General features: G+C 47.2%; 1 protein-coding gene across 3 annotated transcripts in view; it reads right to left on the bottom strand.

Moving 5' to 3' along the window:
- UBASH3A (ubiquitin associated and SH3 domain containing A) overlaps window positions 1–9,197 on the bottom strand; it is a 45,305-nt gene extending 36,108 nt beyond the window's left edge. Inside the window, exons 1-4 of one of the 3 annotated variants that reach the window (XM_004062856.5) lie at window positions 9,042–9,197; window positions 6,790–6,843; window positions 3,760–3,946; window positions 58–256 (exon numbers count right to left, since the gene is read on the bottom strand). In XM_004062856.5, coding sequence (XP_004062904.1) covers window positions 58–256; window positions 3,760–3,946; window positions 6,790–6,843; window positions 9,042–9,154 — 553 coding nt within the window. In that variant the 5' untranslated portion in view covers window positions 9,155–9,197. The remainder of the gene's footprint in view (window positions 1–57; window positions 257–3,759; window positions 3,947–6,789; window positions 6,844–9,041) is intronic. The other 2 variants (XM_063702775.1, XM_004062857.5) reach the window with 2 other exon arrangements.
- Between the last annotated feature and the right edge of the window lie 5,800 nt (window positions 9,198–14,997).

Here is a 14,997-nt window from a genome sequence, read left to right as displayed (position 1 = left end):
GAGGGCTCACTCACTGTGAATCCGGCCCTGTGTTTGCAACTGGCCAGGGCTGCCCACCTGCTAAGAGAGATGCTTCTGTGGCGAAGGTCATGGCGAATTCCCGGATGACATCTGCGGGGCTGCCATTGACAAAGAAGCCGAGGTAGCTGATGGAGGAGTGGAGAGCCAGAGGCACGGCCGTGGGGAAGGAGCCCAAGAGCCTGTCTCCAGCTCTCTTCAGCGCCTCGTACAGGCACTCCACCTTCTGGTCTTCACACTAAGGGGACAGAGACAGAGCCTGTGTTTCCACACCTCTCATCAGAAGTCATCTATTAATTTAATTAATAACAATCAGGCAGCAATTAAAGTGAGACTCTTTCCTGTTCAAAGCGCTGTAACATAATTTATCGCGTCCCTTTGTGTTCTGGGGTTATGGATTTGTTATATACCTGGACCTCGGTTTTTTCAAATGTTTCAGGTAAGTTTCTTTGCGGGTTGGAGTCTCCTTTAGGTGCCCAGGTTGGAAATCCCCTGGTCGTTGAACTGCATCCCCTCCCTCCATGGCACGTGCTCATCACCTGCCAGGCCCTTTCCTCAGTCCCATGGCCCACTGCTTTGCATGATATGGCTTCTGGAGGTTTCTAGCAGACTCCAAGCCTGCCCAGGCACTGCTCAGAGCCTGTAGTGAGGGGGACTCAGCTGCACTTCCAGCTGCGGGGCCGCCCTCTCGTCCGCGGCTGAGCACTGAGTCGGGTTCCACAGGGGACTCCTCTAAGGCACTGAGGCTCTGCCTGCCTCCAACCCTCTCCTCCTCTTTTGCCTTCACCAGCAGTCTCTCCCCTGTGCGTCTCCTGCACTGGGAATTCTGCCTTGGGGTCTGCTCCCTGGAGGACCTGAGACTGCACAGCCCCTAGCCTGGCCTCCCTGACGCCCCCTGAATGGCTGCAGGACCCTCTTTCCGATGCAGCTCCCACCCCTGAGGCCGCAGGCTCTCTGTCACCTGGAGAATCCCTCAGACCCACGGAGCCCGACAGGTGCTGGCCCGACAGCCTTGCCCATGGGGCTCCCACCCCCATCCTCCAGCCAGACTCAGCCCCTCCTGACATCTGGGCTTGGTGTTGCCTACCGCCCTGGGGAGGCTGCTTCCTGGGCTTGAAGACCTTCCCAGTGCCATTGGCCACATCGGACCACAGGGGAAACCCAGACACCACATCCTCCTGGCAGGAGTTGGCCTGATCCCTTCTCTTTCCAGCACCGGGCTGCCCTCGGAATTTCCCACAGTGCTTCTTACAAGCCCAAGTATGAGGCCAGATCACAGTGTTTAATGCAGCTTCCATCTTCCCGTGGACAGGCCGGCCTGACATTCCTCCCTGTCTGTTTCCTCTGCAGCCCTCAACAGCACTCAACACAAAACCACCCAGTGAACGCATGTCCACTCCTGAATCCGTCTCACATTGTGTATCTTGGCCTCAGATATGTAATTTTCAAGAATAGTCATGTTATAAGTGTAGCTGTGATCAATATCACACTTCGGAAGATTAGCGTTTTCATTTTACAGCATCAAGGTACACAGTGAGTCTCCGTTACACTCTTCTGCCTGTGAGGGGAACTCCACTAGCCACGGCCAGGCCAGACCTGGTGTGGGGGACTGGGAGGAGCTAACGACAGAGGGAGGTGTGTGAGTGTGTTTGTGTCTGCATATGTCTATATGTGTGTGTGTCTGTGTGTGTGTCTGCATATGCGTATGTCTATGTGTGTCTGTGTGTCTGTGTATGCCTATATGTGTGTCTGTGTGTATGCATGTGTGTATCTGTGTGCATATGTGTGTATGTGGTGCTTATGTGTGTGTCTGTATGTGTGCATGTGTCTATGTATGTGCATGTATGTGCATGTCTGTGTTTGTGCATGTGTGTGTATCTAATGTGTGTCTCTGTGTGTGTCTGTGTGTGTCTATGTGCATGTATCTGTGTATTCCTGTGTGTGTATATCTGTGTGCATGTGTACCTATGTACATGTAGTGTGTATGTGTGTCTATCTGTGTGTCTGTGTATGTCTGTATCCATGTATGCATGTATATATGTGTGTGTCTGTGTGTCTATATCTATGTATGTCTGTATGCAGGTATGTGTGTGTATCTGTGTGTGCTGTGTGTACGTCTCTGTGTCTATCTGTGTGTGTCTGTGTGTATCTGTGTGTCTCTGTGTGTGTCTGTATGCATGTATGTGTGTGTATCTGTGTGTGCCGTGTGTACGTCTCCATGTCTGTGTGTGTCTGTGTGTCTATATCTATGTATGTCTGTATGCATGTATGTGTGTGTATCTGTGTGTGCCATGTTATGTCTCTGTGTCTATCTGTATGTGTTTGTGTGTCTATATCTATGTATGTCTGTATGCAGGTATGTGTGTGTATCTGTGTGTGCCATGTGTACATATCCATGTCTATCTGTGTGCATCTGTGTGTCTATATCTATGTATGTCTGTATGCCTGTATGTGTGTGTATCTGTATGCATGTGTAAGTCTCTGTGTTAATCTGTGTGTGTCTATGTGTGTGAGCTATGTGTGTGTCTCTGTGTCTATCTGTGTGTGTGTGTGTGTGTGTGTGTGTGCTTGCGCCTCAGTGGGCTGGGGAAGGAGCAGGGGGCCAAGACCTGCTCTGATTTCTGAGCTGTGTCACATGGCTTGGGCTGCCTTGCCTTTCCCCGTTGGCTCCAGAGGGTGAGCCAGAAGGGAGTCAGCTTGTCACAAGTACCATTGATGTTGATGTAGAGTGAAAACTCTCTCGATTTTTCTGGCACTTTCCCAGGCTTAGTCCTGTGCTCTGGGGATCCCTGCAAGTCTCAGGCAATCCAGGGTGGTGGTTGGAGGCTTTGGAAGGTGCTGCTTCTCCTGGGACATCTTCCAGAAATCTTTTCGTTTCAGAGGTTTGCATTCCTCCTTTCCATCCAGCACCGAGGGGCCTGGTGTTGGAATGGAGGGTTCCTTGGGCCCTGATGGAATTCCTTGAAATGGGTGGAACAAATCTGTTTGCCAACAGCAGAGTTGGGCCCAGGCTGTGGTAGCGGAAGTGGGTGTGCCCTTCCTTAAGCCCCTCTGGCGGAGCTGAGGAGAGCAGTGGCTGTCTGTCCCTCCCTTCTCCTTCTTTTCTCCTGAGCAGCTCCCACATCCTTCTTGTCTTCCCGGTGCCCCTGTAGAGCTAGCTGCCCACTGGGCCATTGTGTTTTGCTGTGGAGCTACCCACTGGGCCATTTTTTTTCTGAATCAGACGGCTGGTTCCTGAGACAGGGAAAAGTTCTGCATTTGGGGGTAGCCAACAATCACCCGTCCTTGAGTTGACTTACCACACATTTTGGAAGCACAAACTCTGTTTTAGGGGCTGTGCTAGTTTCTGGGGGTGCAAAGATGAGTGAGGCATCTGCCTTCCCTTGAGGGACTCGGTCTGGTGAGGGATGCGGTGTTGCACCAGACACATGGCCCGTATGATACAAAAGTGCCACTAGACACATGAGCAAGAAAATGGGCAGCAACTCCTTTTGCCTGGGGAGCTGGAGAAGACTCAAAAAGGGGAGAGGATAAATGAGTTGGGTTCTGAAGGATGAACAGGAGTTGACCAGATGAAGGCAAAGAGGAAAATAAAGGACAGCTCATGCGAAGGTGCCAGCTAATGATGCAGTTCTGGACTATCCCATTTAAATAAGTCAACTTTGTCCCATCATGGCCTAGTTAGCACAGAAAAATGCCTCCAGCTGCCGTGAGCATTGAAGGCACACTGGGTTGACTCACCGTAAAGAAGTCACAGAGTGTCACGTGTGGGAAGACCTCATGAGCTCTGTTCTTTGCACACTGGCGCTTGCTCTCTCTCCAGAACTCTTGAAGTTTTTCCAGCAGGGGCCCCGTTGGACAGAGGAAAAGGGCATACTCCTGGGGGATGGGGTCGTCTAGGGAAGGGTCATTGCAATGATCATGCAGCCTGCAACAGAGAGCAAGCCGGCATCACCCACTGTCACAACAAAAAGAGTTTTCCCCTTTGAGGACACACAACAGAATGACAATGACAGCAATGCAGAATTATAGGGCACACTGAACACATCATATATGTTCATGACATAGACTAATCTCACAGCCATCCTACTGGTGGGAGGCACTGCTGCACAGCTGTGTGTGGCACAGACCTGGTCAGTGTAAGTCCTGCTCTCAGACCCATCTTAGTCCGATTCCAAAGTCAAAGGTAGAAAAAATGAAAGAAAGTTGACAGCAAGACCTAGAACCTGGTCTTCCAATGATCTGTGGGCCCAGCATCTCCTTGATGGTGTGGGAAAATTTTGTGGAAAAACCTCACATTTGTATTTTACCTCAAACTTCAAATTACATATAAAAACCAAAACCAAAAACCTAGACAAAATTTAGGTAGCTGCTGCGTTTCTTTAGATTCAGACAGTTACTTTATTTTATTTTATTTTATTTTTGAGATGGAGTCTTTCTCTGTCGCCCAGGCTGGAGTGCAGTGGCACAATCTCAGCTCACTGCAACCTCCACCTCTCCGGTTCAAGCAATTTTCCTGCCTCAGCCTCCTGAGTGGCTGGGATTTCAGGCAGACAGTTATTTTAAATTAAAGGAAAAATGACGGATGACCCAACATGGGAGTTCATTGTCACTAACAATAAAAATGGAAATAAAATAGCTCCGAGACGGCATTTTTCTCATCTGTCAAGTTCACAAAGATTTTTTCAATAAAAAGGATAAAAGTTCTGCTCAATGTGTAAAAGGTGCAGCAGGACTTAAGGACAGACCTTTCAACTTTTATGTGAAGCAATTTGCCAATAGGTATCGAGAGTCTTAAAATGCCCACACTCTTTGCATTAATAATTCTACTCCCAGAAATATCTCCCGAGGAAAGAGCACAAAGTACTGTATAGGCAAAACTTTGCACGTGAAACATCTATTTAGGGTTATTTAGAAGAAAGTTAGAAGGTTATTTAGGGTTATTTAGAAGAAAGAAGAAAAACTCCATAACTGATAGCAAATCTATTTACCATGCATTCATTAGAAATCATGGTTTGGAAGAATTTCTAATTACTCAGCAAAGTGCCTGTGATATAATTTTCAATTTAGAAAGTAGTATTCAATCACTAGAGGAAACAGAACTTATGCAAGACCATATTTTCTTCAATAAAAATCACAGAGGAAGTTACTTCTCCTCTCCATTGTGGTTTCCACCCTCCCCCTTTCCAGCATTCACCCAGAGGGTGAAGCTGCTTTGTCTTCTCCCAGAAATTTAAGTAACGGACTTATAGATAGCACTTGTTTTACATAAATCATAAGCTGTTATTCAAATTATTCTACAACTGGCATTTTTCCTCTACCATGTCTTTTCAATTAATCCCTGTTGATACACACGTGTCTAGTGAAGTTTGTCAGCGCGAACTTGTTAAAGGCTGTGTAATAGTTCATGTATACATATACAATGTTGCACTTCTTCATTCCCGCATTGATGAACATCTAAATTATTTTATTTTAAAACCATTTCATAACCCTGTAATCAAGATCTTTGTACATGTCTCTTTAGGCTCCTTGCGTTTCTCCAGGGAATCTGCTTAGACGCACGACAGAGGCTGGTGGGCTGTGCACGTTGCCAAGGTTGGCAGATACCCAGCACTGCCTTTCTCAGTGACACCAGTGACGTGTGAGGCCCCGCTTCCCTCACCCTCATCAACACTTGGAGTTACCTTGTTTGCTCTAATGATATCTTAATTTGCACCACCTCCCTGGTTACTAGTGAGAGGTTGGGGTGCTCTTGACAGTCTAGGGGACCCCATTGCCTCCCTGTTTTTTGGTGGGGTTCCTAGTCTTATTGACTGGGTTGCAGTGGGCAGGTGCTGGCCATGCCCCTCGCAGCAGTGGGCTTGTTTCTGATCCAAAATTGGCAACTGGCTTTAGTGGACTCTGTGAAGGGGTTGCCCATTTTGCCTGTGGCCTACACTTTCTGGAGGAGGAGGGGGCATCCCATTGGGAACACTGCACGTTCAGAGACCCAGGATCAGTATCTGCCCTCCTGCTTTGGGGAGGACACTCCAGCCTCCCGGGACCTGGTTTTTATTGTTTGATTTTCCCCGTGGCTATCTCCGGGCAGAGGATGAAGGACTCCTCACAACACATCCAGGTGGGAGAGGGTTTTAGAGAAACGGTGGCCCTCCTCTCCATCCCCAGAGCAGAGAACAGGCCCGTGGCAGTGGGTGGCTTGCAGAATCACTCACGCAGCTGGCACCTGATGAGGTCACCTCGAATCAGAGCCCTCACCCGACCCACACACCTGGCTTCATGACCACCAGTAAACTCCCTTCCCTTCAGAGGCAGCCCGAGAGCATGGTGGCCGCTAGTTTCTATCAGCAAAGATGTCAATTATGTCTCAAATCTTTCCATCAATAAACACAAACATCCTCCTATCTATCTCAATCTTATCCATCGTAGTAGGCAGTTGAGGAGGACATGATCAAACACAAGTATGCAAAATCCCAGCCTGCTCTTCAATTACTCAAATAGGTTCAATTCAAATTGGATTGAATCAGGTTTGTAAGTGAAGAAAGCCTTGTTCAGAGTTCTCTCTTTCTCTTTCCATGGTTAACCAAAGCCCTGTGCCCCTCCCTCAGTGCACTATGGGTAGGCAGGGAGGTTATTTTGTTTCACTTCCGCAGTGGCCCCATCCCACCCAGAGGCGCCCGGCTCTTCCTGGCGTCAGCCCTGGTGGGAGGGAGTCGTTAGGCACAGGGCATTCAGCCCAAACGCCCCTGGGTCTACAGGAGCAGCTGCACTCACCAGGCCAAGGCCTCCTCCGCCGTCTTCCTCCCCGTGGCTGCCAACGCTTTCAGCCTGCAGAAGAGCAGACACAGACACAGAGTCACATCGCCCATTCTTGGGAAAAGGGTCAGAGAGGCAGGGTGTAGCCTTGCACACCCAGGATCTTTGGGGGGTGCTCTGAAGAGGGCCTGATGCTGAACTTCCAGCTGGAAGTTCCAGCGCCTGTCCCCTGAGTGCTGCCATCGTGGTTCTGGACAATGCTGACCAGCTCACACCTCCCCCTCACTGTCCTTCCCTGGCTACCCGCTTCAGCCCTTGGCACGGGGTCTCAGTGCTGAGGACCTGACCTCCGCCCGCTCCTGCAATCCCTCTCCCTGGCCTGCCCCTCCCCACTGCCTAGAGCAAATGGACCCACCCTGTGGAACGTGCCCCTGGCTCGGACACATGCTTTCCTCACCCCAGCATCAGCAACCCTGATCCCCAGGCTCGCCTCCCACACCTCTGTGCTGGGAAACAGCCCTTTCCAAAGCACCCAGGCAGACACTTGTCACGGCTTACACAGTCCCCTTGCACCCACGGCTCTCCCCTGCTAGACCAAGAGCTCCCTGAACACAGGACTGAGTCTTATTCATCACAGTAACCCGGGACGTAAGTACATTGCATTGAATTGGGCAGAACTGGACCAAATGAAACAGAATGGAATATAGCAAAGGTAATTTATCAGGAATGCAGACTGGAAACAGCGGGCATCCATGAGGAACCCACCACATGATGCCGAATGCTGCTATTTGGGTGGGCACCGATGGGGCTGTGGCCACCTGGAGAGGTTTGAACAAGGCAGCCTTGGTGCAGGGCCCTTACTATGAGGTGCTCTGGTGTGGGGAAATTAACACACATTTCTCTTCCTCCAACATGTGCTTAATGTTTAAACTGGAAGGAATTTTGAGTAGAAGTCCATGCTGTAGGTTTAGTAGTAAAATCCAGCGTGGACTCCTTCAAAGGCATGGAGAGCTGGTTCGGGTCCCACCTCCGCCACTAATGCACTCTGTGGGCCCAGTGTCCTGCCTGCACTGGGTGGCGAGCAGTGGACAAAAGCTGCCTTGTCTGTAATGCCTGGACGGTGCCCGGTGGCCGCCCTGCACGTGCCTGACCCCACTCCCCATTCAAAGGCCCCTGGCTTAGCTTGAACGTAACAGTGACGACAAAGCCCTGATTTGGGGAGAAGAAATGGGTTTATCTAGCTTCAGAGTTACTTCACCCAATTTGGCCAAGCTTTTGTTATAGTGTGGAAGGAAAGTTTAGCTCCTTCCCCAACCCAAAGTTACCTAAAGTGTGTTTCTGATACATTTTTCCACGTGAAAAAATGAATGGGTCAGATATAAGGCACTGGTTTGCCATGAAAGCTGTAACCCAATGTTGGTGTCGTGTCCTCCCTCTCCGAGAGGGGTAACTCTGAAGGCTAAGCTCTTCCACATGCAGGCCTTTCCCTTGGGTAAGCAGGGTCGCGCTCACACTGTGTCTGAAGTTTCCTACCCATTTGTTTCGTTTTCAGACACTCAAGGGATTCTCTCTGAGGACAAGTGACTTCCCCCGGGCAGCGTGGAAGCACAGCCCTGCTGACAGTTGGTCCCAGCGTTAGAGACTCAGCGGGCTTTGAGGCCTTTCACGTTAGAGTTTGAATATCTTGAAATGCCACCTTCAGAGTCACTGAGCTGCACACAAAGAGATTACAACCAGGCCCCAATCTCCTCCGAACCCCCAAAATGGGGCATCCGGAGTAATACATGGCTTCTGATTTTCACAAATTTCAGGGTCCCCCAGTCAGCCAGCAGAGCTGGTCTTTAAAAGGTCAAGAATATCAGGGGTATTCTTGTGCCTCCCTGGGCCACACATAGAATACGCTAACATTAATAATAGCTAATGAGCTAAAAAAAAAATCTCATAATATTTTAAGAAAGTTTAGCAATTTGTGTTGGGCAGCCAACACAAATTGAACAGGGCAGCCTTAGGAGGCTGAGGTGGGATGATGGCTTAAGCCCAAAGCTGTCCTGGGCCTCACGTGGGTTGGACAAGCTTGGTCAAGATCACCTCATTTACGGAAAGCAGAAGAGGGCCCTGTGAAGAGGCAGTGTCTTATCCTGCAAGGTGCACTGCTTTGACATGAAGCCGTACCCTACACCCCTGCAGCTCCATGCCGGGGGCCGCAGCAGGGTCTGGCTCACTGGCTGGGCCTCACTGGCTGGGCCCCGGGGTCTCTGGGCAGTACTCACGCGGTGTGCACCGGGAAGCCCATGGCCAGGAGGGGCTCCAGGAGCGAGGGGCTGCTGCGGCCCTTGAGCTTGTTGGAGACCTTGGCGTAGAGCTGCGTCTCCCCCGCTGCCATCTCTTCCTGCCCGTAGGCCAAGAAGCTCGCCTGCACACAGAAACGAGGAGATAAAGCAAGAGGGGGAGAGGCAAGGCTGAGGCTGTGAAGAAAAACCTCAAGCTCTTTTTGATCTTTCTGACAAAAGTTGATATCCTGTTTGCATGAGATATCAGTTTTCAGAATTCTGTTTGCAGGATGCTGGGTGCAGCGTCCACCAGTCCTAACTGTTTCCACCATGGGGGTTTGAGGCTAAAGGTCCAACCGAGCCCTTGCATGGGATCAGCCTCTATAGGGACTTGGCTAGTATTTGGGAGCAAGAATGCGTGAGAGCATGGGGGAAGGAAGTGGAGGAGAAGTCAGGGAATGAGTTCCCTCCTGGATCCTGCTGGCCCCCTGCCCTGACCCACCCTGGATCCCAGTCTCCTTGTCTGTGAACAAGACATTAAACCCCACTCCATCTATTGTCTCGGATTGCTGGAAAACTTACTGGTTCTTTCAGTCATTCATTGACTTGTTTTTTTATTTTAAAAAATTTAAAAGCTTTATATGTGTACAGAGAAGTTGATGAATCATATGTGTATAGCTCAAGGAATTTCCATAAATGAGCCCACACCCCTAATTCCCCAACGACCCAAAATCAAACAGGGCAACCAGGGGAATTTTGTACCTCCTCCACCCAAGGGGACATTTGGCAATGTCTGGAGACATTTTTGTTTCCAAAATGAGGCGGGGGTGGTGGTGGGTGGGGCGGACATCGTGGTACCGGCACTAGTGGGTAGAGGCCGGGAATGTCACAGTGCCCAGGACAGTCTCCCCAACAAAATTTCACTAGTGCCAAGGTGGAGATAGCCTGCTCTGGAACATTCTCAGAACCTCAGATGCACCTCTGCCCCCAGCTCAGCCTCCTCCAGTTATCTCCTCCCTCCTCCAGAAAGTAAACTGCTGTATCACTTGTATATGAATTGTGCCTGTGGTTGAGCCTCATGTAAATAGAACCATGTAGCATATTCTCTATCATATCTAGTTTCTTTTTCCTCAAATTATGCCTGTAAAATTTATCCACATTATTGCTTGTAGCCACAGTTAGTTCACTGTTATTGCTGTGTAGTATTTGATTAATAAATATACCAGCCAGGCGTGGTGGCTCATGCCTGTAATCCCAGCACTTTGGGACTTTGGGAGGCCAAGGGGGCAGGGATGGATCACCTGAGGTCAGGAGTTCGAGACCAGCCTGGCCAACATGTTGAAACCCTGTCTCTACTAAAAAATACAAAAATTAGTCGGGCATGGTGGTGCATACTGGTAATCCCAGCTACTCAGGAGGGTGAGGCAGGAGAATCATTTGAACCCAGGAGGTGGAGGTTGCAGTGAGCAAAGATTGCATCACTGCACTCCAGCCTGGGACATAGTGAGGCTCCAGCTCAAAAATAAATAAATAAAATAAATATAACATAATTCATTTATCCATTTCTCTGTTGATATGCATTCAGGAAGTTTTCGTTGTTTTGCTATTGTAACTAATGTTGCTGAGGGCGTTCTTGTATGTGTCTTTGAGTGCCTTGTGCATGCATTTCTGTTAGGTGTGCATTTAGGAGTGGGGTTGTTGGATCACAGAGCACGTGAAACTCCATTAGGAACTGCCAAGCAGTTGTACAAAGCTCTATATCCTCATTCACACTTAATATTATCAGTCCCTAATTTTAGCCACTCTGTGGTGGGGGTGGTGTGTAGTTGTATCTCCCTGTGGTTCCCATTTGTATTTCCCTGAGGGATAATGATATTGGGCACCATTTCACAGGCTTATTGCCCATTTGAATATCCTCTCTGGGGATGTTCTTGTTCAGATATTCTGCTTTTTTTTTTTTTTTCACTAGGTTGTTTGCTTTTTCTTATCAATTTGTGGGAACTCTGGTTAGAGTTTTCTGCATCCTGTTCAAGAGATTGTTGTTAATCCAACACTGATGAAGATCATCTATGTTTTGTTCTAGAAGTTTTGCTGCTTTTGCTGTTCATATTTAGCTCTATGATCCATTTGAATTCATTCTGTGTATGGCGTGAGGTAGGGGTAAACTTTCATCTACTTCCACATTGAAAGGGCCATCCTTTGCCCAGTGAATTGCAGTAGGAGGCTTACTGTAAATCAAGTGACTGTATATGGATTAGTTTTTTCTAACTTGTGTGCTCTCTTGTTTGATTTGTCCCTCTTTGTGCCCATTCTACACTGTTTTAATCACTATAGTGCTAAACCCTCTGGTTTTGTCCTTTGCTTTTTCATAAACATTTACAAATCAGGTTGCCATGGTGTGTCATAGTGTGTCATTGGGTAGTGCAAAAAGATTCACACCTACAATCAATTGATTTTCAACAAGGATGCCAATGAAATTCAATGGGGGAAGGATAATGCTTTTGATAAATGGTGCTAGAGGCTCATGCCCATAATCTCAGCAGTTTGGGGGGCCAAAGTGGGAGGATCACTTGGGCCCAGGAGTTTGAGATCAGCCAGGGCAGCAGAGTGAGACTCTGTCTCTTAAAATAAAAAAAAAAAAAAGACATGGTGGCATTAGTTCCAGCTACTCAGGAGGCTGAAGTGGGATGATGGCTTAAGCCCAAGAAATCGAGGCTGCAATGAGCTGTGATTGCATCACTGCATTCCAGCCTGGGTGACAGAATGAGACCCTGTCTGAAAAAAAAAAAAAAAAAAATTAGTGCTAGGAAAACTGCATATTGGTATGAGGAAAAATGAACCTCAACCCTTACCTCACATTATATACAAAAATTAACTCAAAATGTAAATGCTAAAACTATAAAACTCCTTAAGAAAACCTAGAAAAAAAATGTTTGCTATGTTGGAGTTTGCAAAACTTTCTTAGGACATAAAGCGAATAAACCAACAAAAGAAAAAGTTGATGAACTGGACTTCACCAAAGTTGAAAACTTCTGCTCTTTGAAAGACATCATAAAGAGTATAATAAGGTCAACCACAGACTGGGAGAAAGTATCACTATACATATAGCTGACAAAGGACTTGTATCTAGAATATACAGAATATTTTATATATACTTATAACAAATAGTAAGAAAACAAGCATCTATTTTAAGAATGGGCAAAGTATCAAAAAAGATACTTTTAAAAAGAAGATATATACATAGACATGAAAAGATGCTCAACATCATTAGTCACCAGGGAAATGCAAATTAAAACCGCAATGTGATTCCACAGCACACCCACCAGAAGAGCTAAAATGGAAAATACCAGGTTTACACAAGGCTGGGGAGTAACAGGAGCTCTCACACTGTGCTGGTGGGAATGCGTAACTGTCCAACCACTTTGGGGAACATTTGGAGGGTTTCTTATAAAGGTAAATATACATGAAAGTGTGTGTCCACACAAAGATTGGTCTATGAATGTTCATGGCAGCTCTACGCATAATAGTTCCTTCTATTTTTTTTGCCTTTATTGCACTGACTTGGAACCCAAGTCAAATGTTGAACAGATGTGGTACTAGTGCACCTTCTTGTATAACTCTCCATTTCAGAGGACAAGGTCTCAATATTTCACCATTAAATGTGAGCATATTATGATATTTATTTGTGTAGTTTTATTTTCACTTTTTTGAGGCAGAATCTCACTCTGTCACCCAGGCTGGAGTGCAGTGGCATGATCTAGGCTCACTGCAACCTCTGCCTCCTGGGTTCAAGTGATTCTCCTGCCTCAGCCTCCCGAGTAGCTGGGACTACAGGCGTGCACCACCATGCCTGGCTAATTTTTATATATTTAGTAGAGATGGGGTTTCACTATGTTGGCCAGGCTGGAACTCCAGACCTCAGGTGATCCACCTGCCTCAGCCTCCCAAAGTGCTGGGATTACAGGTGTGAGCCACTGTGCCCCGCCTGATTTTTAAATAATATTCTTTTGGGGCCGGGCACGGTGGCTCATGCCTGTAATCCCAGCAATTTGGGAGGCTGAGGTGGGCAGATCATAAGGTCAGGAGATCGAGACCATCCTGGCTAACACAGTGAAACCCTATCTCTACTAAAAATACAAAAAAATTAGCCGGGCATGGTGGTAGCCTGTAGTCCCAGCTACTCGGGAGGCTGAGGCAGGAGAATGGCGTGAACCTGGGAGACAGAGCTTGCAGTGAGCTGAGATCACGCCACTGCACTCCAGCCGGAGTGACAGAGTGAGACAGTCTCAAAATAATAGTAATATATATATATATATAATAATAATAATAATAGTAAATAAATATAATAAAATATAATATAATAATAATATTCTTTTTACTGTACGTATTTAAGGTGTACAATGGGATGTTTTGCTATATTCATACATATATTCATATATTTTCAGTATTCAGTAAGATACTATACCTCTGGCTGTCAGCTGTATCTTCCGTCTCTGGACTTCTTCATCCTACACATCTGCAACTTTGCACCCTTTGATCCACACCTCTCCATTTCCTGCCCCCACACCCTCCCCTGAGAACCCCACTTTATTCTCTATGTATTCAACTTTTTTTTTTTTTTAAGATTCCACATATAAGTGCGATCCTGCAGTATTTGTCTTTCTCCGTCTGGCTTATTTCATTTAGCATAATGTCCACACACTTCACTATCCTTTTTCTTTGAGGAATTCAAAAGATGAAATAATTCCACAATCAAATGATTTATCTTGAATTTGAAAGTCTGCAAATAGAGAAAGCTTGTGACCCAGAGGGAAAAAAGTAGATTTGGGTATGAAACATAGTCTCTACTCAAGTATATTTTTCTCTTCTAAATAATAAACCCTGTTTTGAGCAATTGTGTTATGTTTATAACATATTAAAATGAAAAATGCTTCTATGCATTTCTCTTAAAAAAATCTTATTTGTGTAAGCCAGAAGATGCCCTATCTAGCTTCATCCTGCCTTCCTAACTTGAAAAGTTCTCTTCCAAGCCCATCAGGGAAGAGTCTACCAGTTTCCTCCCTCACTTACTGAAGAGAATGTGCCTGTAACTCAAGCTGTTTGCAAATCGTTACTAAAGCTTCGTGGGGCTCCCAGGAGACATCAGGATAGGATAAGGCGCTCATGCCCTGAAACCAAGTCTGCTCATGGCACTGGCTGCGTAACTGTCACGTGCTGGGCCCCAGATAAGCTTATTTGTTTGGTTCCTCAAAATTTTAGTTTGAGCTCAATGGAATTGATTTGTCGGTAAACTTTCTGAGAGGATATTTTACAGCAAGGAAGACCAGCTACCCTTGTAGGGCCTCTCCCTGCTACCCCGTGGGGAGCTGGCTTGACCTTTGACCTACATCTGACATACGTGGGGAGCTGGCTTGACCTTTGACCTACATCTGACACACGTGTTAACATGCCCTCGTAGTTGGTTATTGCATGTCGATTTGGTGTTATTTGTCCCCCCAGGGTTTATGATCAGCTCTTCTATGCATACAGAGCCCCTGTCACACACACATGGCTGTGCTGGGCACAGGGGGGGCCTTAGGAGTGAAAGTGCATTCCAGACTCTGTCCCCCCAGAGCTGTACTCCAGCGGGGAGCATCTCCTATAACACACAGGTAAAAGCAAAGAAAGAATGACATGTTAAATTTCCTGTCATTGCCTTTGAGGGCAAACATTCGTTGAGGGACCAGAAAGAGTAGTCAGGAAATAGGTGAAGGAGAGATGTGTGAGCTTGAAGGAGACCGTAGATCACAGCCAAAGGCACTGACAGGTGTGTGGGCAGGTACCTACTGGGATGGAGAAAGTAAGACTGTCTTAATCAAGGACTGCCTGGACGCATCTCTCAGGCGTTTGCCGTCAGCACATCCTGCCAATTCTGCCTTCAAAATCAACCTCAGGCAGCCAGTCCTCACCGTCATCA

The sequence above is a fragment of the Gorilla gorilla genome, chromosome 22 (genome assembly GCF_029281585.2).
Source record: "Gorilla gorilla gorilla isolate KB3781 chromosome 22, NHGRI_mGorGor1-v2.1_pri, whole genome shotgun sequence".
Lineage (NCBI taxonomy): Eukaryota > Metazoa > Chordata > Mammalia > Primates > Hominidae > Gorilla > Gorilla gorilla.
This window is presented reverse-complemented; position numbering and strand designations above follow the sequence as displayed.